This window comes from Gorilla gorilla, chromosome 13 (genome assembly GCF_029281585.2).
Source record: "Gorilla gorilla gorilla isolate KB3781 chromosome 13, NHGRI_mGorGor1-v2.1_pri, whole genome shotgun sequence".
Lineage (NCBI taxonomy): Eukaryota > Metazoa > Chordata > Mammalia > Primates > Hominidae > Gorilla > Gorilla gorilla.
In genome coordinates, this window is record NC_073237.2 from 110,350,015 (window position 1) to 110,375,876 (window position 25,862).

At 45.0% G+C, this 25,862-nt stretch overlaps 1 protein-coding gene across 35 annotated transcripts in view; it reads left to right on the forward strand.

Moving 5' to 3' along the window:
- The window catches only part of ZNF618 (zinc finger protein 618), a 180,405-nt gene that overhangs the window by 125,830 nt on the left and 28,713 nt on the right, over positions 1-25,862 (forward strand). For 16 of the 35 annotated variants that reach the window (XM_055350475.2, XM_055350461.2, XM_055350455.2 and 13 more), the window contains 6 exons: positions 123-161; positions 5,342-5,431; positions 6,337-6,372; positions 6,470-6,547; positions 14,118-14,177; positions 14,701-14,790. In XM_055350475.2, the coding sequence (XP_055206450.2) occupies positions 123-161; positions 5,342-5,431; positions 6,337-6,372; positions 6,470-6,547; positions 14,118-14,177; positions 14,701-14,790 (393 nt within the window). The remainder of the gene's footprint in view (positions 1-122; positions 162-5,341; positions 5,432-6,336; positions 6,373-6,469; positions 6,548-14,117; positions 14,178-14,700; positions 14,791-25,862) is intronic. The other 19 variants (XM_055350464.2, XM_063696694.1, XM_055350477.2 and 16 more) reach the window with 3 other exon arrangements.

Below are 25,862 nucleotides of genomic sequence, written 5' to 3' on the forward strand. Positions count from 1 at the left end.
GGGGCCCGGTGCGGGACTGTGAGCTCTTCCCCTGTGGCTTCCATGTTCTCTTTAGCACTTGGCACTGGCCCTATCATTGGCCCGGTAGCCCCACCCCCATCCCTCTGTCTCTCTCTTTGCAGACACCGAAGCCACCTCAGGGGAGGGAGCCTCCCAAAGCAGTGAGTACTTTTTCCTCCTCTTGGGTTGCTGAGGGGCGAGGGCTTGGGGTGGGATGAAGAGGAGCTGCTTGTTCCCTCCCCCAGAACTGCTCCAGGTGGCCTCTGAGAGACACAGTGCTGGGGTCCAAGCTTGGGGGCCAGACCATCCTTACAAAACCGCAATGCGGTACCTCAGAGCAGCCCTTCCCAAAGCTTGCTCCGTGGCAGGCTCATTCTGGGAAGGTTAGTGGGTGTTCTGTCCATGACGACTTCTCTGGCCAAGTAACTTTGGGAGACCTTGAGTTTCACTAAGGTGAACAGGTTTCTTGTGGACATTTCCAGCCCTTCATTGACAGACACAGCCATGCGTCTCCCATGGGTGCCCTGGATATGCGGGTCGTTGTGTTCTTTTGACTCTGACTCATGACTCTGGGGCTCCGTAGTTGACTTTTGGGAAATGCTGCTTTGGAGAGTTTTCTCCTGAGCCCCCACAGCCAGGGGCACTAATTGCTTATTGGTGATTTGCCCTGAGGTGCCATATCCCAGCACCTGGGGCGGCACAGGGCCTTGACATCTGCGACAGCACTGCTGCTCACAGGCCCTGCTCGCCATCCCTCCAGTTCTAGGCCCCAAGCGCCTGGTAAGTGAGCAGCCAAGCTGGTGTAGAGTAGGATGGAATCTCCCCACCCAATAATCTGAAGCTTCAGAAGTAGCAGTTCCACGTGTAGGTATGTCGCCAACAGAAACGGGTGCATATCTGCTGAAAGATGCAAACTAGAATGTCCTTAGCACACCATTCCTGACAAACTGGAAGCCCCCAAATGCCCAGAGCTCATTGAATGGAGAAGTAAGTCTAGTGACACAAAAGACTACTGTAAAGTAGTGAGAACGAACAATTTATAGCTACACACAGCAACATGGATGACTCACAAACAATGGTGAGCAAAAGAGGCCAGGCGTAAACAGAGTTCATCCTCTAAGATTCTGCATAGAGAAGGGGCAAAAGCAGCTAAAACTAATTATTGCCGGTAGAAGTCAGAAGAGCGGTTCCCCTGGGGAAGGGGCTTCAGGGTTCTGTTTCTTGAGCTGGGTGCTGGTTACATGGGTGGTTTCAGTTTGTGGAAGTTGAACAAGCTGTGCACTTAGGATGTGCACACTGTTCTACACCAGGGGTTAGCAACATTTTTCTGTAGAGGGCCAGATGGTAAGTATTTTAGACTTTATAGCCCAGACGTCTCCGTCGCAAGTATTCAGCCCTGCCCTTGTAGTGGGAACATGCCAGGAACAGAGATAATATGTAAATGAATTCCTTACCAAAACAGATGGTGGGCAGGATTTGGCCCACAGACTGTTGCGTGCCAATCCCCGTTCTATGGGTTTGTTACACCACACCATCATAAAAAAAGATTCTTAACATAATAAATAAACATTACCGCCCCCTGCCCAACAAAACCCCAAACCAGAGCAGTTTGAAGAGGTGGCGATGGCTGAAAAAGGATTTTAACTGGCCTGGGTCCCAGTAGCATTTCTTCTAAGACACTTTCTCATCCACTCCGTTTGGATTCTTATGCCAAAGGAGAGGCCGGCATGTTCCAGAGAGAAATCTGAGGCCCAGGTCGGCTAGACACCTGCCACAGGACCCCAGCTGGGAGGAGGTGGGAGCCGGACCCTCCCCCTCCAGCCCCGCCTTTCCTGCCCCTGCCCCAGCCCCAGCCTCAGCCTGGTCCTTGGCTCCCATCTCCTTCAATAGTTCCATTCTTTTCCGGCTCCCATGGACTGACTGCGGTCAGCCACACGTTTAAAGAACTTCCCTATTTATCTTTCCTTCCTCAGCTATTCTGGGCCCCTGGCCTCTCCAGCAGCCCCTCAATGATCTGTTGTGTTCCGTCTGGCTTCCGTTGTCCGCGGGCTTGCTGGTTGCCGACGGCTCTGTAGCGGGAGTATTTTTAGTCCTTCCGTCACTTTTCCCTTCCTCCCTGTGGAGTTTCCTCCCTGCGGCCATTGCGCGCTATTTTATTCTCAGTCCTGCAGCCCTGCCCTGACCCAGACTGGCAGCACCTGCTTAGAACGCCTGGCCTCCACTTACAGAAGCCTGGCCATGGAGTCATGGAGCCAAAAGGGCCCAACTGAGAAGACTGAGTCCAGCACACCCATTTTGCAGATGAGGACACTAAGTCCCAGAGACAGGGAGTCATACAGGTTGTGAGTAGTGGAGGCGGGCCTAGAAATGAAATGAGGTCTCACACATTCTATTAACAGTTCTAGGACTTTTCATTTATTTATTAGGAAAATAGTACAGTCATACATAGAAGCAGACAGACATATTCACTCATCCATCTGTCCACTGAGGAATAAAAGATTAGCCCCTCATGCTACTGTCACATTGATATTTGTGACAGTATTAGGTTACATTTGGCAAGTATTTATTGGATGTCCCTTGTGTCCCTTTATTCTTTATTATAACTCTAGGAAATGAAGAACCTCCCATTCCCATTTTACAGATGAGGAAACCGAGGTGCAGAGGTTAGGCAGCATGTCTGAGGTCTGCCGCACTTATACCTGGTAGAGTTGGGTTTGATTAGGCAGCATGAATCCAGAGCCTGCCTCCCTGAACGGATTCACAGTGGCATCTAAGAGACACCGAGCTCTCGTGTCTGAAAATGCAGTGGTTCTGAAAACGTGCTTTCACTGACAAAAAAATGATTCTGCTCTCCTTTTTGGGGATAACCCTCTTGGCCTAATCATTTCCTGACTGAGGAAGACCTGGGAACGGGCTCCCCATCCATGTCAAAGAGATGTCACGGTGTCAGAGCAGGGTGGGGGTATTCTCAGCAGCAGAAACCTGGGGGCTCACGTTTTATTGGAGGTAACAGATGTGGCCCTGAAGTGAGGGGTCAGGCCCAGCTGGCCAGGGAGGCTGGGTAGAGACAAGCAAGTGGGCAGGTGGCGGCAGATGGCGGGTAGCAGTGGTCAGCTTAGGAAGAGGAATGTCAAGGCAGAGCCCAGTCTGGAACCAGACCCCAGGTGGCCTTGACTTCTCTGTCTCTGTTCCTGGGCAGGTGTCCTGCACAGAAGGCAGGGTTGCAAAAGAGACACTGGGGACCATGGTCTGGATGGGACCTGATGGGGAAGTTGTCTAAGTTGATTGCTGGCCACATGAAAGGATTAAAGCCTGGGCCAGGCACAGAATCCTAGAACCACCATCCTGGGAGAGGCCCCAGGAATCAGCTCATCTACATCCCTTTCCCAGCTCCCCAAATTATGGGGGAAAACAAGGAAGCAGGACCAGCCTCTCCTGCCCCACACCCTGCCACCTCTTTCTTGGATGATTCTGGTATCCAGCATCCTCAGAATGTCTCCAAGGAACCTGTGGCTCCTTGCTCAGGGACCAGTTTGTGTCTGGGGCTCTTGCACCTGCTAAGGCATTTTCAGAGAATACGAAGAGGTGAAGCTGGTGGTGGGAGGGAGAGGTGGCTAATGCCATTTGTGTCCCTAAGTTCAGAAGGTGGGGCCAGAAACCTTGCCACGGAATTACCTGGCAGCGTAACCTTGTGGTAGAGGATTGCATCAGATCCTGTATTTGGGTTCTGAGGGACAGGAGGGGGACCAGGAGAGAGGTACCCCAACCCAGTACTGATTTGCAGCTTATTCAGACAGAGAAGGGCCACATGTCCTGACTCAGCCTTAGCTTGGAGTTAGTGAATGTTTGAATCCTAGCTCTCCCTTCCCCTCCCCACACCGGGCAGCCTTGAGCATATCACCACGCCTCCCTGTGCCTGGGGTGATGGGATTGATAGGCCCTCCCTACATCAGCCCAAGGAACACACACATGAGGTTCGTGCCAGTGCAAACGTTAGAGTGTGCCATTGTGGAGGGGGTAATGTCCTGTGTCCAGCCTCAGCCTCAGATGTTGGGTAGACCCAGAGGATCATCCAAACTCCGACCTCATGTTAGTTACCTATTGCTGTGTAACAGATATCCCTAAAACTTAATGACTGGAAGCAACAAGCATTGATTATCCCTCAGTTTCTAGGGTCAAGAATTTGGATATGGCTTTGCTGGGTCCTTTGGCGCTGGGTCTTTCCCTGGCTGCAGGCATGGACTTGGCCAGGGCTGTGGTCTCATCTCAAGGCTCAACCGGGGAAAGAGCTGCTTTTAAACTCACTCATGTGGTTGCTAGCAGGTTTAACAACCCTGCTAGGGTTCTGTCCTTCCCACACTCTTAGACTGAAGGCCTCACTGGCTGTTCACCAGAGGCCACCCTCAGCTCCTGGTCACCTGTGTCTCTCATGGGGCAGCTCACAACCCAGCAGCCAGCAGGTGTGACCTGGAGAGAGAAGGTATGCTTGAGACAGAAGTCCCAGTCTTTTGTAAGCTACCCTCAGAAGTGATATTCTGTTACTTTTACTGCATTCTGTTCATTAGAAGTCAGTTACCAGGTCTAGTCCAGACTCACAGGGAAGGGGTGATGTAGGGCATGAGCATCAAGAGCCAAGGAGCCCTGGGTGCTGTCCCCAAGGCTGCTCATCACCGGCCCTCCCAGCTGTGCCCTTGGGGCAAATCCCTTCTGATCCTCAGTTTCCTCATGTGTAAAATGAGAGACTGCTTCCTCCCTCTGCTGCAAGAATGGAGGAGAAGGAGGGGAAGAGCCTGGCCTGCTGCCCTGCTTGTTGTAGCATCTGGGCATGGGCGCTGCAGTGACTGTTATTCTCACAGAGCTTCTGCGAAGGGTGTGCCAGACCATTTAGGAACCAGGCCCTGAGGAACTGAGCTCACCTAGGGCAGGTTTGGGGGTTGGTTTTGGAGTCACTTCTGGGCTCCCAGTCACCTTGTGTGGTCTGGATCTCCACAGAGGACCCTGACACCCCACCCTACATCCTGTGGACCCAGGAGGCAATACAAGGCTGGCTTGGGGTGGAGGGTGGGGCCAGCACTGAGGCAGGAGCTACACCCTCCTGCACATCAGGGAGGAGAAGCTGGGTGTTCCAGGGGGTAGGCAATACCATGCCCTTCCGTAGTCCAGAAGACTTGGGCAGTGCCAAGGTAAGGACTGGCTCAGGAACTGATTCTCCATGGGGTCATTCAGCTGGAGCCAGACTGGGCTAGTTTCATCTTTGGTTTCTGAGATGATCTGGCCAGAAAAACCCCACCCCACAAGACTGAAGCCCTGGTAAACAGGTGTGTGTTTTCATCCCATGCAGACAATTTCAGGTACACATGTGACATCTGCGGGAAGAAGTACAAATACTACAGCTGTTTCCAAGAGCACCGAGACCTGCATGCAGTGGATGGTGAGTCAGGCCCCTCACTCCCTGGAGTCATGCCAAGAGGTGCCCTTCCTTGGAGACACCAGCCCCCAGCCCTCCCCGCCTCCCTCCTCCCTCTTACCCAGAAAAAGGCCAGGCAGTAGCTGGAACCATGAGGGGAATGACCAGCCGTGGAGGATTCTGGGGGGCGGGAACGTCACCATCATACTCCACATACACTTCTGTTTAGGTTAACCCAAGTGAAATTGCCATTTTTATAGGTCAAAATCAGTAGAATATTGGAATTTCGTATCGAGTCATTTTGTAGTTTCATATTGAGCATTTGCATGTTCTGATTAAATTAAACCGGTTTTAAAAAACGAATGATGGCCTTTTAGCATCTTAGATTATACAATTAGAAATTAGAACAATACATTTAGCCAACACATATTTGAGTCTCAAAAATCCTAGAAAGAGGGTCTTAGACCTTGGAAGGGCCTTAGGGGTTCCCCGTCTAGCCCCACACCTTCAGCCCATCTTGAGCTGTGACAGCCAGGCCCACCACCTGTTACCACCTGCCCATCTCTTTTCTCACCTCATCTTTCTCTCTCCTCCCAATCTCTTCCTCTTTTCTCCTGTCCTGGCCCCTTGAACCCATGATGGCAATCAGAAACAGATCCAGGCAAACTGTCTGCCTGCACCATGGGTGGGTGCCCATCCTAGTGAGGACGAGGGATTGAGGCCCAGGCTGTGTCCTGGCTGGGATGTATCCTCGTGTTGTCCTGGTTTTGGGGGGCTTCCACAGTGGCCACGGCAGCCCTCCTGGGCCCCAAGGCAAACCCACGGGGATAGGGGCTGGGAGCGACGGCAGAGGCAGCTCTGGGCAGGGACTAACAGGGCTCCTGTTTGTTTCTTTCCTTCTGCGGCTGCCACCTCCCGCCCGGGCACAGTATTTAGTGTGGAAGGGGCCCCTGAGAACCGGGCAGGTAAGTCCTTGGTGTCTGCTCGTCACCTCCCCTGTCCCCGGCTGGGCTCCTGAGACCTGGGGGACCAGGGCGCTAAGGGCCGTATGTTCTCCCACAGACCCCTTCGACCAAGGTGTCGTGGCCACGGACGAGGTGAAGGAGGAGCCCCCGGAGCCATTCCAGAAAATTGGGCCAAGTATGCGGGATTCCCTCTGGGGCCAGGGGCTGGGTGGGGGCTGGCCAAGGGAGGCAGGGCTCAGTCTCACTGCTAGGGCAGGGGTAGCAGTGGGTGGCATAACTTAACTGCAGCAATGGTGCCCAACCTGTCAGTTGGGCCAGTCAGTGTTAGGACTGGAGCTTTCGAGGAGCAGCAGGGCAGCGCAGGGTCAAGGTCAGGATAGTGAAGGCAGCCAGGCTGGGGCTGAGTCCTGGCGCTACTGCTTACAGGCTTGGTGTCCTCATGGTCTGTTAGCCATCCTGAACCTCAGCCTCCCCACCTGTGGAGTGAGGATGACATTTCCCCACAGGTTTGTTGGGGGATTAAATGAGATCCTGGATGTGAACCACTTGTTAGCACAGTGCCTGGTACATAGTAGGTGCTCGGAAAATAACACGTCGTAGTCATCTGAAGGGGCCTATCAGTGAATGAGCTGTCCAGGGCAGCCACAGGCAGACTCTCTGTCTCTGTCCCAGGACACCCCTTGAGGGCAGGAGCCACACACGTCTGGCCTGTTTTTGATAAACTTGTATTGAGTGTTGTGGGCACACAGCAGAGAACAGGACACATGTGGTCCTACCCTTGGGTAATTCAGATGGGGCTTGGGGGTGGGGACAGCAGATCATTGAACAGATAGTTCCAACATAGCTTGCAGGGAGCTGTGGGAGGCCTGAGGGAATGCTGGAAGCTTTCAGATGGGGACGAGGGTAGGGGATGAGCCCCAGCATCCCATGCCAAGGCAGGAGAGCCCTGCTGGTCCCGAAAATCGATGACGGCTTCAGGTCTTACAGAGCCTTGAATGCCAGCAGGCAGCATCCTCAGGCGAATGAGCCAGAGAGTTTTTACTAAGTGGAGAAGGGACTTGATCCAATTTGCATTTTAGGAAGCCCCATTTTGCTGCTGGGAGGAAGATAGATTGGGAGGGGCTGGGTGGCCAGCCTAGGGCAGGTGCCGTGGGACCACAAGTGAGTGAGACTTGTCCTTTCCAGCTGTTCAGGAATTGCCATACCTGCAATTTATCTCTCTGTTTTCTGTACCTCACTTACTACCCAGCAAGAAGAGACCTTTATGATCTCTGCTTCCTTCCAATAAGGATCTAAGGCAGCTTGTAAAAATATACACAAAAACAGAACAAGCAGATGAGGATATCTGAGTGAAGGAAAATCAGAGGAGCTGAAACACTAAGTTGGATACGTTCCTCAGGGCAGAGCTCGATCCCAGCTCTTGGAAGGGGTTGGGTGGGTTTCCTCCCCCTCCCCCAGATGCTTTTTCTTCCTCATCCCTTGTCCGTGGTCATGGGATGATTCTTTACTTTCTTCTTAACTCTTCTGAAAGCATTCAGGAAACTGAAGATGAGATAATGTCTATAAAGTGGTCAGCACAGTGCTTGTCACATGCATAGTAAACACTCGATAAGCAGGAGCATAAAAATCATCTTAAAGATGAAGAATATGGCCGGGCACGGTGGCTCACGCCTGTAATCCCAGCACTTTGGGAGGCCAAGATGGGCGGATCACCTGAGGTCAAGAGTTCAAGACCAGCCTGGCCAATATGGCGAAACCCCGTCACTACTAAAATTAGCCAGGTGTGGTGACGCACACCTATATCCCCAGCTACTTGGGATGCTGAGGCAGGAGAATCACTTGAACCCTGGAGGTGGAGGTTGCATTGAGCTGAGATTGTGCCACTGCACTCCAGCCTGGGTGACAAGAGTGAGACTCTGTCTCAAAAAAAAAAAAAAAAAAAAGATGAAGAATATGATGAAACCCTCAGTGCTCAAATACGAGAAGTTAGACGGTACAGGGGAAACACAGATGTGAATCAGGCATATTTGCAGCATTCAAAGAATTCAGGCTGGGCGTGGTGGCTCTCGCCTGTAATCCTAGCACTTTGGGAGGCCGAGACGGGTGGATCACAAGGTCAGGAGATTGAGACCATCCTGGCCAACATGGTGAAACCCCATCTCCACTAAAATACAAAAATTAGCCGGGCGTGGTGGCATGTGCCTGTAGTCCCAGCTACTTGGGAGGCTGAGGCAGGAGAATCGCTTGAACCCAGGAGGTAGAGCTTGCAGTGAGCCGAGATTGCACCACTGCACTCAAGCCTGGTGACAGAGCAAGACTCCATCTCAAAAAAGAATTCCAAAGAATTCATAGTTTGGTGACTATGACAGACATTCATAGGCAGATATAGAACAGGAACAGAGGATCTGTGACCTCCCTGTTGAGTATCTATCTAGGATCTGTCAGTGGTCCCAGTGTACTGCTGCTCTTCCAACCGTGCCATTTTCCTTAGGAAGATGGGCTTTGAAATCAGACAGGCTTAGGTTTGAATGCTGTTGTCACCAGCTTACTAGCTCCCTACCCCTTGTGAGTATCCCATAAGTTGCGGACAAGCACATCTCTGAATTTTCCACTGCTGTTGGAGCACACACACACAAAATGTCTCGCCAAGCACCTGGCTCATATCCAGGGTGTAGGGAGACCTGTAACTGAGAAAGAGTCAAGGGCAAGAGTTTTAGAGCCAACCGAAATAGGACTCCCAGCTCGACACTTAATAGCTGCATGATGTCCTACCAGTTTTCTAATCTGTCTAATCCATAGTTTCTCTACCTCTAAATGGGCTGATGACAATAAAACTCACCTTTCGGGATTGTCATGGGGCTTAGATGAGATTATATTTGTAAAAGAATTAGCATAGTCCTTACACGTGCATGCAAAGCATTAAATAAGTGGTACCTTTAATTACCCAGGAAGATGCAGAACAAGATGAAGTGTGTTCTCTGTATCTGTAACTAAGTCTGACAGCCAGCCAACGCAAGGACCTGGGAGGAATTAATCAAATTATTAGGAGTGTAGAATTGCATTGAGAATATCAGACTGGGTCTGGCTGCCAGCGTGCTCCCAGCTGGACTGAATGGAGCTGAGATTGCTGGTGTGGTGTGAGACCATCCCTTGCTGCCACTCAGGAGCTGCCTTGTGAGACAAAAATGTTGCTTCTTCGGCTCCTGCTACGTATAAGCAGGCCAATGCTACAGAACGCGAAAAACGATTAGCCAGTAGAGGCACATGTGTTCTGAAGGGACTGATTGCCCAAGTAAAGCTCTGTAGTCAGAGAAAGAAGAAACACCCTGGCAGGAGTGAGTGCTGGGAAGTACACCTTTCACATCAGCATCAGCTGAGCACATTAGAGAATTAGGTACTTAGGTTGGAAGAAGCCCAGGCAATGACAGAGCGGAGAATTCTGCTAGAAAAGAGAGAGTTGGTCCAAGAAGCCTTGTGGGTTAACTCGCTCTTCATCTGCATATCCAAGAATTACTTCCATGATAATGGGCAGAGGGAGAATCAAGGAAAACTCATTTGTGTAGTCTGTTGAAACAGAGTAAGTCTGGAGTCATGTATGGGTTACTTGATTTTTATGCCTGAATAAGGAAGAGTCACTTGAATAGTTAAAAAAAAAAAAATGAGAGAACTATGTAAATTCCACATAACAATAAAAAGAGAATTTAAGAGACTCAGAGAAGAGCACACCTCTGAAAATGATCTACCACAAAATCTAGAAGACCATTCTGTTTGACAACCTCCGCCTCATGTAAGAAAATATGACCTTACACATCCACTTAGGCTGCCACAACAAAATATTACAGACTCGGTGGTCTGAACAATTTATCTCTTACAGTTCTGGAAGCTGGAAAGCCTGAGATCAAGGTGCCAGCATGGCGGGTTTCTGTTGAGGGCTCTCCTCCTGGCTTGCAGATGGTCACCATATGTCTGGACATGATGGTGAAAGAGAGAGAGAGCAAGCTTTCTGGCCTCTCTTCTAATAAGGGCACTAATCCCATGGTAGGGACCCTACCCTTATGACCTCATCTAACCCTGCTTACCTCCCAAAGGCCCCATCTCCACATGCTATCACATTAGGAGTTAGAGTTTCAACGTATGAATTTGAGGATGGGGACACAGTTCAGTCCATAGCATGACCCCTGTGAAAAGGGAGCCAGAAGTTGTATGGTGAAAAAGCAACAGAATATATAAGAAAGCAAAGAGAGAGGAGTGAGACGAGGAAGGATTTCAGGGAAGCAGAAAACGTAAGAACAGAATTAAAACCTACATTCTATGTAGTAAAGAGCCGAGTTTATCTGCACAATTGGAATTAGTGATGTGAAGGATGAACTTGAACGGATGAAGATAATGAGAGGAAAATATGATAAATGGGGAGAACAGGGAGCCGGTTTCAGATAATTGATGTTATAGTACCAGTGGCCAGAAACAGTGCTCCTAAGATCTAATAGAAGAAAAATTTGCTTAGCTAAAGGAAGACCTGTATATGCAGATTTAATATCTGCATAATCATCATGTGTCAGATAGATTCGATATAAAGAGACCTGTACCTACATAGATCTCAGTGACTTTTTAAAGCTATAGGAAAAAAAAAAAAGCCTATATAAGCATTCAGGCATAAAAAAGTAGGTTACCTGTACATGAATTCAAGGTGGACTTGCCTCAGACTTCTCTGCAATACTAAATCTTAGAAGATAATGGATAAGTGTTGAAGGGAAAAAGTTGTAATCTAAGAATTTTATATCTAGACAAATTGTGGTTTGTGTGTAAAGAGAAAAGCAAGGACTTAAAAACGTATTTTTTTCTGTGTACCCATCTTCACAAAATTATTTGAAGATATACTCTGATGAACTAAGTTGTAGAGTACATGTAAAGACTCAATTGTGAGAAATTCATAGTATAAGAGGAACTGTGAGTAGCAAAACAAGATAAACTAGAAGTTAGTTTAAAATGTTCCAAATCTGATTATAAAATTGCAGAAGGCAGATTATTCTAAAATATTAAAAATGAGGGTTTTATTTATTTTTTATTTTTTATTTTTTTTGAGATGGAGTCTCACTCTGTTGCCCAGGCTGGAGTGCAGTGGCGCAATCTCGGCTCACTGCAAGCTCCGCCTCCTGGGTTCACACCATTCTCCTGCCTCAGCCTCCCAAGTAGCTGGGACTACAGGCGCCCGCCACCACGCCTGGCTAATTTTTTTATATTTTTAATAGAGACGGGGTTTCACCGTGTTAGCCAGGATGGTCTTGATCTCCTGACCTTGTGATCCACCCGCCTCGGCCTCCCAAAGTGCTGGGATTACAGGCGTGAGCCACCACACCCAGCCAGGGTTTTATTTTTTTAAAAGGAAGGAGGAATTGGGGAGGGCTACAGTAAAGTAGGTTAAGCCTTCCTATTCATAGTGTGGCTCCAGACCAGCAGATCAGCATTCCTGGAAGCTTATTAGAAATGTATATTCTTAGGCCCTACTCCAGACCTACAGGATGAGAATTTCTCCAGCAAGCTATGTTGTAACAGTCTTTCCAGATGATTCTTTGACATGCTAAAGTTTGAGAAACACTGGTTTAAACTATCTTTCTCCATGGTGATAGACAGAAAAATGTCATTTCCCACTTGACTATTAACAATTAGAGAAATATATCTTATGTACTGTCTAATTGTCTAAAACAATAGAGAAAATTGGAAAATAATGGAATATCAGAGAATAATGGAAAAATATAGAGTTCATATATCAAACAAGTGGGAATTAAGGCAGCGATCAGAAAAGGTGGAGCATGAAGAAGACTTGTACAACCAAATCAATTATAGCAATAAAAGCAAATGGCATAATCTCCTTTATTAGAAGGCAAAGCTTGTCAAGTTGATTTAAAATAATCCAGTTATTAATGGTTTATTAGAGACAAGGTTAATTCCTTATCTTTACTCTGCACTTGAGTTTCTCTTTCCTACTTCCAGAACTAGATTAAATTCCCTATCATGGGTTTTTATAGCACTGCATATGTCTCCTTGAGAGCACTTACTGTGGATGGAGTTTTAAATTTGTCTGAGTGTTTCTTTGATTTTTTGATCTCCTTTTGTTAGACTGTAAACTCCTTGAAGGCAAGAACTTTGCCTGTTTTTGCTTAGCATTTTGTGCCAGCACTTAGCACAGTACCTGTTTAATGAATGACAGTACGAGAAAATATAGGGACATGACTTTAGGTACATGTAAACGAATAGATCAGGGTCTGACAAATTATCAAATTATTTATGCCAGACAAACTAATAAAACGGAATAATTAAATGTTACAGCAAGCTTTCCCACACATCAGAATTCTCTGGAGGGCTTGTTAAAACATGGATTGCAGGACACAACACCTAGAATTTTTTTTTCAGTAGGTCTTAGGTGAGTCCTAAGAATTTGCATTTCTAACAGGTTCCCAGGTGATACTGATGTTGCTGGTCCAGGGACCGCACTTTGAGAAGCACTGTGTTGGAAAATAGTTTTATGTTACTAAATACAGTTCACAGTGAAGATTTTGATCCCATGAGCCTTTAGGTATCAAACAACATTGTTTCCAAATATACAAAATAAATTTAGAAATACAGTGAAGTGGAAAGATTTATCACAATATTTAGTCTTTGACAGAGCAAGTAGACAAACAAGGTTGTATAGAATTTAAATAATATATTTAATACAGTTGATCTAATAACTGTGAATCCTACCGAGAGCAAGTAACTTACCATTTCCAATGTTTATGAATCAGTTACAAAAATTATTTTACTACTAAAAATTCTATAGCGGGAGAGAAAAACCATAAACAGACTAATAAACCAATTAAGAAAAAAATAATTTTAACACGTATAACAAAATGTTGATATCCTTAGTCTACAAAGAGTTTAGCCATTTCATAAATGTCAATATGCCTGTAGAAATGCTGGCTGTAAACACAAAAGGAAAGTCACAAAAGAAAAACAATAGTTAATTATACATGAAAAATAATCAATTTCCTTAGAAATCAAAGAAATGGAAAGTAAAATCAGTGTAATATAGTTCTTCTCATCAGATAGGCAGAATGTAAGAAGATGATAATACTTAATGCTGGCTGTAGTGTGCATAAACAGTCATTTTCATACCTTTCTGGTTGGGATGATGGTGCTATGATTATCAAAGGCCTTAAAAATACATACCCTTTCCCTCTCTTGAATTTTTCCCCAGGAAATAATGTGCAAAGATTATATGGAATAGCCTTTATTTTGTGATAATGTGTAAAATTAATGGGTGAATGTGCAAAATTTTCTATAAAAACATGAGTCACAGCATTTTTTTTAATAGGGGAAAAATTTTGAAACAATCTCAATGTCCCTTGGTGTAGGGGACTGGCTCAGCAAATTCCAAAGTCCATTGGGAACCATGCAGCCAATAGATGCAGTAGAGATCAATATTTATTGATTGGGCAAGATGTCCACAAAGTAATGTCGATTGAATACACCAGATTACAAAGAGGATATTGATCAGGACTGGCTAATTCAGGGCTCACAGGAGCCAGACAGGTGTTATCAGTGAGAGAAGCACACCCCAGATGAGACAGAATGAAGAGTGGGGACCAGGGCACCCTCCCCCAAGGGGGTAGATGCTGCTCTTTGTTTGGGGGTTACAGATGATTGAAATTTCTCTTTAGTTTTTATTTTGTATTTGTATTTATCAGTATTTTATAATTTTCCCCCAGTGAACAATATTACATCAGACATTTTTAAGAAGAAAGAAGTTAGGCAGTGCCAAAAGAGAGGTAAAGATAAAGTCGGGTGGGACTTGAGAGGAAGAAGTGACCCCTGCTGCTAGTGGGTGGGGGGGTGCTTGGGGGCAGGGAAGGTCCTGGAGATGAGGGGATCCCGGGTGTGGCCACTGCAGAGGGCAGGACTTGCAAAGGGGCTGACGAAGAGGTTAGTGTTGGAGGTCAGCACATTTCTTGAGCACCGGGGCTGGGGTGGAGCGATGTGCCAGGTACTGTTCTAAGCACTTGCCATCTAAATTTAATCCTCACAGCAATCCTACAAGGTGGTCCTATTATGACCTCCGTTTTATAGATAGGAAAACTGAGGCACAGAGAGGTTAAGAGACTTGCCCGAGGTTACCCAGCTCGAAATGTCTGAGCTGGGATTTGAATAGGAATCTTCTAACTCCAGAGTCAGAATTGATTCTAGTTGATGGTCCCAGAGTGGGGAGGAGTTTTTTGGGGGGTGGGAGCACGCTGATGCTTCTTGGTGGGGGCCAGTTGCACATTCTTACACCTTCGTTTCCTTCCTGGACAGAAACTGGCAATTACACCTGTGAATTCTGCGGCAAACAGTACAAGTACTACACTCCCTACCAGGAGCATGTGGCCTTACACGCCCCCATCAGTGAGTACCTCCTCCCGGTAGGGATGGGGGTTGGGGGACCAGGGACAGGGTGGGCCAGCCGTTGGCCAGGCCTCTGGAATTTGGCCAGGAAATGGTGAAAGCAAGGTGAGCTCAGTTCTGGGTCAGTCTTTAGGTATTCTGTCTGACCCAGGGCCACCTGTCTACAGTGGCCGGCATAGCTGAGAAGTCCCCCTCTTAAGCCAGAGCAGAGTCCGAGCCCTCTCTTAGTGGACTCAGAGTCCTGTGCCCACGTGATTGGGGTGAGGAGGGTGGACATCACTTGTCCAAGTCCTGCTGTGGCCCTCTTCTAGGTACCGCTACATCACAAGGTTTATGAATCTCCACCCCCAAAGCCAGTTCCCCATGATGCAGCTTCAGTCTGAACAGATGCACGAAGGAGCCCAGGCTAGGGGCGTGGTTGACTGGACAGGAAAGCTCCCTCTTGGCTGGCCCTTGATGGTGGGAAGCTAAGGAGGTGGCAGGAACCCTGAGCTGATAATCCCAGACTGTTAACAGTGAAGCCCTGGCTGTTAATCCCAGCTGAGTCCCAGGCCTGCTTGTGACCTGGGGCAGGCTGCCTCCTGACCCTGGACCACCATCTCCCACTCTGACCGGGAAAGGAAAGGGCTCTAAGGGCACTTCCCACAGTGACATCCTCACCTTCCATCCTCCTGGTGCCCGTGAGCCTACCTTACTGATTTCCCAGCTCCTTTTCTGGATATTAGAGGGGTCTCCATCCTCAGATCCCCGAGTATATGAGCTAGGGGGCCCGTCAGCCTCCCTCTCTTTCATGTGCAGGTGCAGAAACCAAAGTCTGACAGGGGTGGGGCTTGTGCAGTCTCAGGGCAGTAGGGCTGGATGTTTAGCAGCGTTTTTGGAAGTGTTACTGGTTTGTTTCTCACAGCAGAGCTGTGGGGATCCCTCTCCCCATTCTGTGGATGGGAAGACTTTGGTCCAAACAGAGAGGGAGGGTTTACAGAAGGTCACTGGGGGTGCTGAAGCCCCTTATAGTCTGAGAAGGCCCAGGTCCCTCTTGGAGCCCTGCTGTTGGGATACCAAGGGTATCGGATAGGGAGGGAGAAGTATTCAGAGCCTGGAGGGTGGTGTAGGTAGCTTCCCCAGGAATTCCTCCCCTCTGGGCAGAGTGGCAGGGGCTGAGGGGTCTTCCCGTGGGTGAGAACTCCAGTCCCGAGGTTGAGCACTGGGCTGAGATTCTCATCCCTGCTTGCCCCTCGCTGCTCTGTGACCTTGTGCCTATTGCTTTCCTTCTCTGGGCTCGTTTCCCATCTGTGAAAGCTGTTTAAGGTCTTTTCAGCCCAGGATCTGGATTATAGACATCTCTGACATGAGGTACCTGCTATGGCCCCACTAGAAGAATCCATTCCACTTCCCAGCCTGGGCTATATAGGTCATTCAGTACCCGCCATAGAGCCAGATCTTGTGTGGAGAGAGAGGATGCAGGATTCCACTGGGTAGGCACCAACTGTCCAGTTGACCCACTTGTGGTGCTGATGCCCAGGCAGCAGGGCTGTGGTCGGGCTTGAACACCATGGCCTGCGCCCCTCTGGAGATCCAGCTTTCCATAAGCAGTTACAGGGCAGCCATGTCTGTGTTCTCCAGTGAAGCAGCAACTGCCCTGCTCCCTGGTGCCCAGGCTGGATGCTACCCAGAATGCACTTTCAGTGAGGTGTTAGCTACAAGGCCAGACTATAACCTTGGGTTCAGCCTTTGGAGACTATCTTCAGTGCTTCCTGGGACAAGTTGAGTAAGGCCATGGAGTTAGTAAGATGGGGAGCTTGGCTTTGAATTCCGGCAGGCAGGCTCCAGGCCCACACTCAACAATGAAGCTATCCTACATCCCATGTCAGATGGTAAAGCAGAAAGGGGTGTGTCTCTTCCACCCCTAAGTTTTTCCCTGACAGCCTGGTGCATCTCTCCTGAAGGGCTGTCTACTTTTCTTTCTGTGTTCCTCACTTTCTTTTGCTTTCTATTATGAACTCTCTTTCTTTCTTCCTGTATCTGCTTGTTGAATTAATCTCTCTGTTACCTACTGAAGTCTGGGGACTCAGGGATCATTTGTGTTTAACATACAGCATGAGAGATTTAGCCTAGATTCAAGAGAGAATTATTTATCCGAGGCTGTCCAAGAGTTAGCTCCTGCAGTGGCCTCTGGTTCTAGAGATTTGTGTGCCAATGGACTCCTTGTGGAGGCAGGGGCTGGACTTGAGGGCTTCATCAGGTGGTATCCATGGCTGGGACTTGAGACTCTGGGTCTGGTGAGTGTCCATAAGGACATAGGCTGATTGTGGAAGAATTTCTTAGAATTAGTGTCATAGAATCTATATTCTTTTATGTCTGACTTCTTTTGCTCAGCAGAATGTTTTTAAGATTCATATTTTATCATATTCTCATATGTATCAGTTCATTCTTTTTTACTTCTGAGCAATGTTCTATTGTATGAAAATACCGTTTGTTAGCCATTTACCTGTTAATTTGGGTTGTTTCCAGCTTTAGGCTATTATAAATAAAGCTGCTATGAAAATGCTTATATGAGGATTTTGTGGGCATATGTGTTCATTTCTTTGAACACAAGGAGTAGAATGACTGGGTCATGGGGAATAGTATGTTTAACTTTTTAATAAGTGACAAACCATTTTCCAAAATGACCATAACATCTTTCACTCCTGCCAGCTGTGCCTGTGAGTTCCACTTGCTCCATGTTCTTGCCAACATTCGATGGCATTGGTCTGTTTAATTCAGCTATTCTAGTAAGGGGATAGTGGAATCTCACTGTGGTGTTAATTTGTATTTTCCTGATAACTAATGACGTTGAACATCTTTATATTTACTTATTGGCCACTTACATATTTTACTTTGGAAATTGTCTCTTTAGGTCTTCTGCCCATTTATTTGGTTGGGCTGTTTGTCTTTTTTATTATTAAGTTGTAGGAGTTCTTTCTATATTCCAGTAGGCCTGGGTTCTTTGCCAGATATATGTACTGTGGATTTTTCTCCTAGTCTCTGGCATGCCAGTTGATTTTCATACAGCATCATTTGATGAACAGTTGTCTTTCATTTTGATGAAGTCCAGTTTATCATTTTTTTCTATAGTTAGTGCTTTTTGGGTTCTACCTCAAGGATATCCTTGCCTACCTCAAAATGGTAAAGATACCCTCTTTTATTATCTTTTAGAAGCCTTATAATTTTAGCTTTTTCATTTATGTCTGTGATATATTTCAAGTTAACTTTTCAAATGATGTGAGGTATGAGTTGAGACTCATTTTATTCCATACAGATTCCTGGTTGTTACAACACCATGTGTTGAAAAGATTATCTTTTCCTATCGCATTGCACTGGTACTTTTGTGGAAAGTTATTTGAATGTATAAGTATTTTTCTCTTCGTTGGCCTGTTTGTTTATCTTTATGCCTATTCCACATGATTTTACTTATAGCTTTCTAGTAAGTCTCAAATCAGCTACTCTTAGTTTTTCAGCATTGTTATTTTTTAAGACTATTTGGCTATTCTACAAACTTTATTCTTCCATATTCATGTTAGAGTCTTCTCTGATTTCTACCAGAAAAATGCAACTTGGAGTTTGTTTGGGATTCTATTGAATCTGTAGATCAATTTGGGGAGAATCATCATTACAATAATATTGGGTCTCCCAATCCATGAACATGGTATATTTCCCCAAGTATTTAGGGCTTGTTTAGTTTCTCTCAGGAGCAGTTTGTACTTTTCAGAGAAGTCTTGCACATATTTCATTCCATATCTCCAAGTATTTTATGGTTTGTGACACTACCGTGACTTTTAAATTTAATTTTCCAATTGTCTGTTGCTATTGCCTATAAAAAAATCAATCTTTGTGTATTGAATTTGTGTATTGCAAATTTGCTAAATTTACTTATTAGTTCTAATAGATTTTTTTAGATTTCTTTGGATTTTCTTTTGCATATTGATGTCATCCACAAATAAAGACAGCTTTATTTCTTTCCTTCCAATCTGTATTCTTTTTATTTTTTTTCTTCCTCACTATTCTAGTTAGGTCCCTCCAGTACAATGTTGAATAGAAGAAATTAGTGAATATTTTTTGCCATGTTCCCAATCATAGAGTTCAGTTTTTTATTGTTAAGCATTGTGTTAGCTAAAGTAGGTTTTTATAGATGCCCGTTATCAGTTGAATAAGTTACCTCTTATTTATAGTTTATTAAAAGTTTTTCTTATAAATTGATGTTGCATGTTTTTTTCCTCCATCTTTTGAGGTGATTCTGTGGATTCTTATATTCTCTTTTGTTAGTACTGGTGAATTACATAGACTTAAAAAAAATTCACCATTCTATACTTTATTAAAACACATTAAGAATATCAGAAAGTCAAACTGTAAAATGAACTGAAGAAAGTTACAACCTGGGGATGATTATTCTTTGCCAGATAAAATGACTTCCTTCTTTGAAGCTTCTGTTTTTTCTTAATAGGGTATATTTAAGTTGTATAACTTGATTATTTCATATGTATACATTGTGGAATAACCCCACAATCAAGTTCTTGCTTAGGCATCTAAATTACTTAACGATCCAAGGTTAGTTTATAGAGTAATTTGTTTTTAAGAACATGTTTTCCTCTCACTTCTATCTAAAATTCTTCAGGATTTTACTTGCTTTTGATATCACTCCCAAAACTGTCTCCTCAAGGGCAGGGAACTACAGTCCTAGGATTAGCAGAATGCCTATATTTAATCAGTGGTGTGTTAATGAAGGTCATAATTAAGAAAATGAATATTTCTGGTGAAGTTTTAAAATATTGATTGAAGTATATTGTCATATAATAAAGTGCCTGTTATTTAAAGTGTACAGTTTGATAAGTTTTGACCTATGCATGCACCCATGAAACGGTCACCACAATCTAATTAACATACCCATCACCCCAACAGTTTTCTCATGCCCTTTTGTAATTTGCTTACCACTTCCCCATCCCGAGGCAAACACTAATCTGCTTCCTATTACTGTAAATTAGTTTGCGTTTCCTAGAATTTTACATATATGGAATCTTACAGTATGTATATATATTTTTGAAGGGAGAGGTCTGGCTTCTTTCACTCTGCATAATTATTTTGAGATTCATCTATGCTTACATGTATCAGTAGTTCATTCTCTTTTAACTGATGATGAGTGGTATTCCATTTCCAGATATACATGCCACAATTACTTTGTTCACTTATGGGTGGATATTTAGAGTATTTCTGGCTAGAGTTCTGGAGCTAATACAAATAAAGCAGTTATGAACATTTGTGTACAAGCCTTTGTAAGGACAAATATTTCTCTTGGGTAATTACCTAAGAATGGAATGACTGGATCATATGGTAGATGGTTGTTTAACTTTTAACAACAGCCATGTTGTTTTCCAAAGTAGTTGTGCCATTTTACATTCCAACCAGCAGTACAATTTTCTTTTCTCGTAATGTTCTTGTCTCGTTGGGTATCAGAGTAATGCAGGCCTCATAGAATTGGGAAGAGTACTCCCTCCTCTTCAATTTTCTGAAGAGTTTATATAGAATTGGTATTATTTTATGTAAGTATTCTATACAATTCAACAGTTAAGCTTTTGAGCCTGAAGTTTTCTTTGTAGGAAGGATTATTTAGAAATATATTCCATTTCCAAATATTTGGGAATTATCCAGATTTTTTGTTGTTATTGACTTCTAACTTAATTCCATTGTGGTCAGAGAACATATTCTGTATTTTCCAATCTTCAGAATTTATTGAGATAAGTTTTATGACCTACCTTATGGTCTCTTCTGCTGCGTGTTTCATGTCCACCTGACCAAAAAAAAAAAAAAAAAAAGCATCTCGTATTGTCAATTAGGCCAAGTTGGTTGATAATGCTGTTCAAATCTCTATACTCTTTCCCACTTTTTTTTTAAATTAGTTTGTCTTACCAAATTCTGAGAGAGAAGCATCAAAATTCTCAACTCTAATGGTGGATTTGTCTGTTTCCCCTTTTAGGTTTGTCAGTCTTCAATTTATGTAATTTGAACCTTTGTTATTAGGTACACACAGTTAGCATCATTATGCCTTGATGAATTGACTCTTTATAAAGTCGTGCAATGCCATTCTATATCTCTGGTAATGCCTGTTGTCCCGAAATTTCCTTTGTCTGTTACTGTAAGCCATGACAGCTTTCTTAGGATTAGTATTTGCATAGTATATCTCTTTTCATCATTTTATTTTAATCTACCTTTATCTTTGTATTTGAAGTATGTATATATAGTTGGTTCTTATGCCTTTCTTTATCCAGTCTGGTAATCCCTGCCTTTTAATTGAAATGTTTAATTCATTTACATTTAATATACTATATTAATATGGTTAGATTTAAGTTTACTATCTTGCATTTTTTCTATTTGTCCCATTTGTTCTTGTTCATCTTTTTCTTATTTTCGTGCCTTCTTTAGTATTAATCAAGTATTTTTTAAAAATGCCTCTTAGCTTTCTAGCCATAACTCTTTTTCTTTAGTGGTTTCTCTATGATTTATAATATACATGTTTAATATGTTACAGTCCACCACAAATTTATATCGTAACACATTACATGTAATATAAAAGCTTTACAATGGCATACTTCCCATTTACTGCCCTCCTGTTCTTTGTGCTATTTTTATCATACATTTATGCCTATGTGTGTTATAAACCCAACATTACTCTTTTAGCTTTAAACAGTAATTTGTTAAAGTAACTGGGAAATTAGAAAATGCCTTTTATATTTACTTATTTTCCATTTTCTTTGCTTTTCTTTCCTTTGTATACATCTGAATTCCATCTATTATCATTTTCTTTAATTCTTGAAGAACTTCCTTTAACATTTCTTATATTGTAGGTCTATTGGTGAAAGATTCTCTAAGCTGAAGATGTTTTTATTTCACATCTTTTTTTGAAGGATTTTTTTTCTGGATATAGAATTCTAGGCTGATAAATTTTTTTATGTTTAAAAATGTCATTCTTTTGTCTTCTGGCTTAAGTTGTTTCTGATGAAAAGTCAGAGATCATTCTGATTGTTATTCATCTATATTTAGTGTATCTTTTTTCTCTGGATGCTTTTAAGTATTTCTTGGGTTAATAGTTTTTAGCAATTTCATTATTTGTGTTTATCCTGTTTGAGATTCATTGAGCTTCTTGGATCATGAATGTACATTTTTCATCAAATTTGGAAAATTCTCAGCCAGTATTTCTTCAAATATTTTTCTTTCCTAATCTCTCTTTTCTCTCTTGCTGAGACTTTAATTACATAGATATTTGATAATCAATAATGTTTACAGATAACTGAAGCTCTGTTCATTTTTTCAGCCTTGTTTTCCCTCTGTGCTTCAGTTTGAATAGATTCTATTGCCCTGTCTTCAGGTTCACTGATCTTCTCTTCTGTGGTGTCTAATCTGCTTTATTAGAAAAATCCATTAAGTGAACTTTTTATTTCAGCTATCATATTTTTCATCTAAGTTTCATTTGGTTTCTTTTTATAATTTTTATTTCTCTTCATTATTTTTCATCTTCCTTGTCATTTCTGTATGTTTCTGTTAACTGGTTTTTCTCTTGATTACTGGTCACATTTTCCTGTGTTGCCTGGAAAATAATTGTTTCTTCCGTGCTGCATCCTGGGAATGCTGTGTTGTTGACTTGATTTTGTCTTCCTTTGAAAAGAGTTTTGTTCCGGCAGGTAGTTTGGTAGTTAATTACTTCCAAATCAACTCAATACTTCAAAAGCTGGTTTTTAAGCTGTGTTAGGACAGGTCTAGAATAGTTCTTATTCTGGGGTTAGAACAGCTCTTCTAAGGCATGGCCTTTCTGGCCGTTTCTTAGCTGAATGCCTGAAGTATTGAGCAAGGTCTCGCCTCTCTGGCTGGGGGGAACTCCAAAATATCTCCTACTCTTGTGTGACTTTTGAATCTTCACTCATTTCACAGCCCCCCACCCCCACCCCCATCCCCCATTAGCTGTTTTTTGCTAGGCTTTACAGAGACTCATCTGCACAAGTATAGTTTGGTATTCAGCCAGATTTCAAGGGGGCCCATATGCACATTTCTGCAGTTCTTTTTGTTGCACAATTCTCTCTTCTTTGTTAATTTGCCGTGCAAATTCTAGCCACCTCAAAAGCCCTGAACTCAGATCACTGTCTCCTTTGTTCACTGAGATGTTTGGGCTCCACCTCTCTCTGCCCTGGTCCAGAGGGGCTCCCCAAGCAGAGAGCTAGAGTGACCATGGGGCTCACATCATGTTTTCTCTCCTGAATCACAGTTCTGCACCGCCTTTGTCCAGCTTTATAGTTGAATATGGCAGGAGGCTAGTCTTGTATCAGTTACTCCGTCATGGCCAGAAGTGTGAGTTCTCCAGTTCTCTTTCTAAGATGAAGATTCACGAGGAGGAGTTCCCAGGTTGACTCCTCTTGCATCCCATCTCCCATTCATCTCCACCTCCAGCCCTTGAGCACATGATTCCATTTGCTTTCAACGCAGTTTCATCCTCCTCTACCTCTTGGAAGTTTCGGGGAAACCCCCTGGCCTCTCCACTCCCTTGATTGTGTAGTTGGCTTTTCTTGAATCCTTGCATTCTCTAAATTTCTTTGCTCCATTCATTGTCTAAATTTTTTTGGTCCAGTTAAATTTTCAGCTTTCTGGAAAGGAGACCACAGTGCTCTGTTATTTTTTAGATATCTCTTGTGTGTAGATACTGCATGTGTGTTTCCTACAGGGGAAGTCAGCCAGTCTCTTCTGAGACTCTTTCATGCTTTCTCAGGAAGAGCTCAGGTAGGAATTCCAGCATGACAGTGTTCCCTGTGAGGTCAACAGAGGGAGCACACTGTTAAGTAGAATGAGTCAGGAGCCTGGGACATTGATCCTGGCCCAGCCCAACCCACCCTGTGACCCAGAATTGATAGCCATACCTCTCTGAGCTTGAGTAGCCCCATCTGCCTTATACCCTTGGGACCACTGGGAGGATAACATGTCAGATAGCTTCATGGTACCATTATGTGCCCTCATTGGGATCCCATCTTTGATGTGCTCTTCTTCAGCAGTTCTGACTTCAAATTTTCTGGCCGCTTACGCATTGATACACGGATTCCACAATGTCTCTTGAGCACTGTGTTTCAGGGAACGTGCCAAACACTCTGTGCATGGCGGGCAAGGCTGGCAGAGTTCCTGCTCTCTTGGAGCATACACGCTAATGGGGAGAGAGCCATTGTTCAAAGGTCATACTGTGTGTCATTACTGATGGTGATCAGTCCTTGAAAGGGAAGGCAAGAGGGGACTGACAAATAAATGGTCCCAGATGGGGAGTTTTGGGGGAGGCAGACTCCCTAAGGAAGAGATTTTTAAGTATAGTGTGTAGGACCAACAGTCAAAAGTTTGAGGGAAGAATGTTCGAGGCAGAGGGAATAGCATGCACGAAGGCTATGAGCTTGAAAGAAAAAGGATATTGTAGGACATGAGAAGGCAAGGAGCTCAATGGCCTGTGAGGAAGCTGGAGAGGGGAGCGGTCCCAAGCAGGGTGGTCAGAGCACACAGGTGATGCCCTCAGGCCTATGATACCATGTGCTCTATGCGTGTTCCTGAGCTCCCTGCCACAGGGAAAGAGGGGGCTGTCTGCCTCAGAATGCCAGGATCTTTACAGCAGGAATTGTAGACTCTGTAACAGGCCAATCCAACGGGGCTCCTAGAGTCATTCTGCAAGGATGGAGCCTGAAGCCTCAGAGGGAAAGCAGCTTGATCAGGCTGTTGCTCAGAAACTCTGTTCCTGTGTGGGTCACTGCCATGGAGAGCAGAGGAGTGCACGGCCTTGCGCCAAAGGCCTCCTTGCACAGCCGGCAGACTTGAGCCTTGTCTCATCTCAGCACTAACTTTGTGTGTTGCCATCAACAAACTTATTATGTCTGTGGCCAGAATAAGCCTTTGGGCCTTGGGTTTCTTTAATCTCTGAAAAATACCAGTAATAGATACTTACATTTTGAAGAGCAGTTTATCATTCAGGATGCTTCTGAGACTTTCTTGGATTTCCATAAAGTCCCCGTGAAACTGGTTATGCGGAGAGGGTCATCCCAGTGTTGGTGGAGTCGAGGGGGGAAAACAAAGGCTGAGAGAAGGGAGGTATAGTCTCCAAGATTGTGGAGGCCGAGGGTTACAGAGCTGGGCTTCAGAGGTGGATTTGCCTCACTCCAGACTCAAGGCTGGTTCCATTACAGTGAATTACCAGCTGTGGTCCCCAAACTCTGCCTCACACAGGAAGCCAGCAGTGATATTAGAAATGGACTCCGGGTGCCTATTGCAACATTGAATGTGTCGGTTCGTTCTGTGGCTTAAAAAAAAAAAAAATTGGAAATTATGAGACAGGCAATCCCCTGGTGGGACTCAGGGGCCTCTGAGGCCCTCGGCTCAGAAAGAGAGACAGAGAGCAGGAGAGAAGGTATACAAGTGTCCTTTGCCACCCAAGACTTCTCAGTTCCTGATTCAGGAAGGGAGAGTCCCAAGAGTGGCAGCTCAGGTCGCAAGGGACACAAGTGTTTTCCGCAGACTGAGGCCTTGGGATTTGTTTCTGGGGCTGGGGTGGGCAGATGGGGGCTTGTTTAAGTGGGGCATGACTAAAGAACTCCCTGCTCCCGGCATCTGGCCACCACTGTAGGCGAGGAGTGGGTGACCCTCCACGGGGGAGAATGGGCAGCCCCAGTCCTCACAGCTCACCCCATGCACCAGCGTGGTAAATGAAGGACCATAGAGTGGCTTTTTCTTTTTGCCACTCAGTTCCTCTGTGACCTTGGACAAGGCCCTGCATCCTGCTTCTTTGGGCTGAGCTTTGCCTTCTGTGCCAGGAATGAGCAGAGGTGGCGGGCCAGGGGGCCCTTTCATTTAGGCTCTGCAAACAGTGCCCAGGACGGACGCTGTCTTAGGAGCAGGGAGATAATGGGGCCTGCCTCCACCTGCCTGGGCCAGGGGAGCAACAGCCAGGTCCTTCGCTAGGCAGGTCAGGGCTGTGGCCAAGCACCGAGTCAAGACAGTACCCTCTGGTGTTACTAATTCTTGGGGGTTCTGTG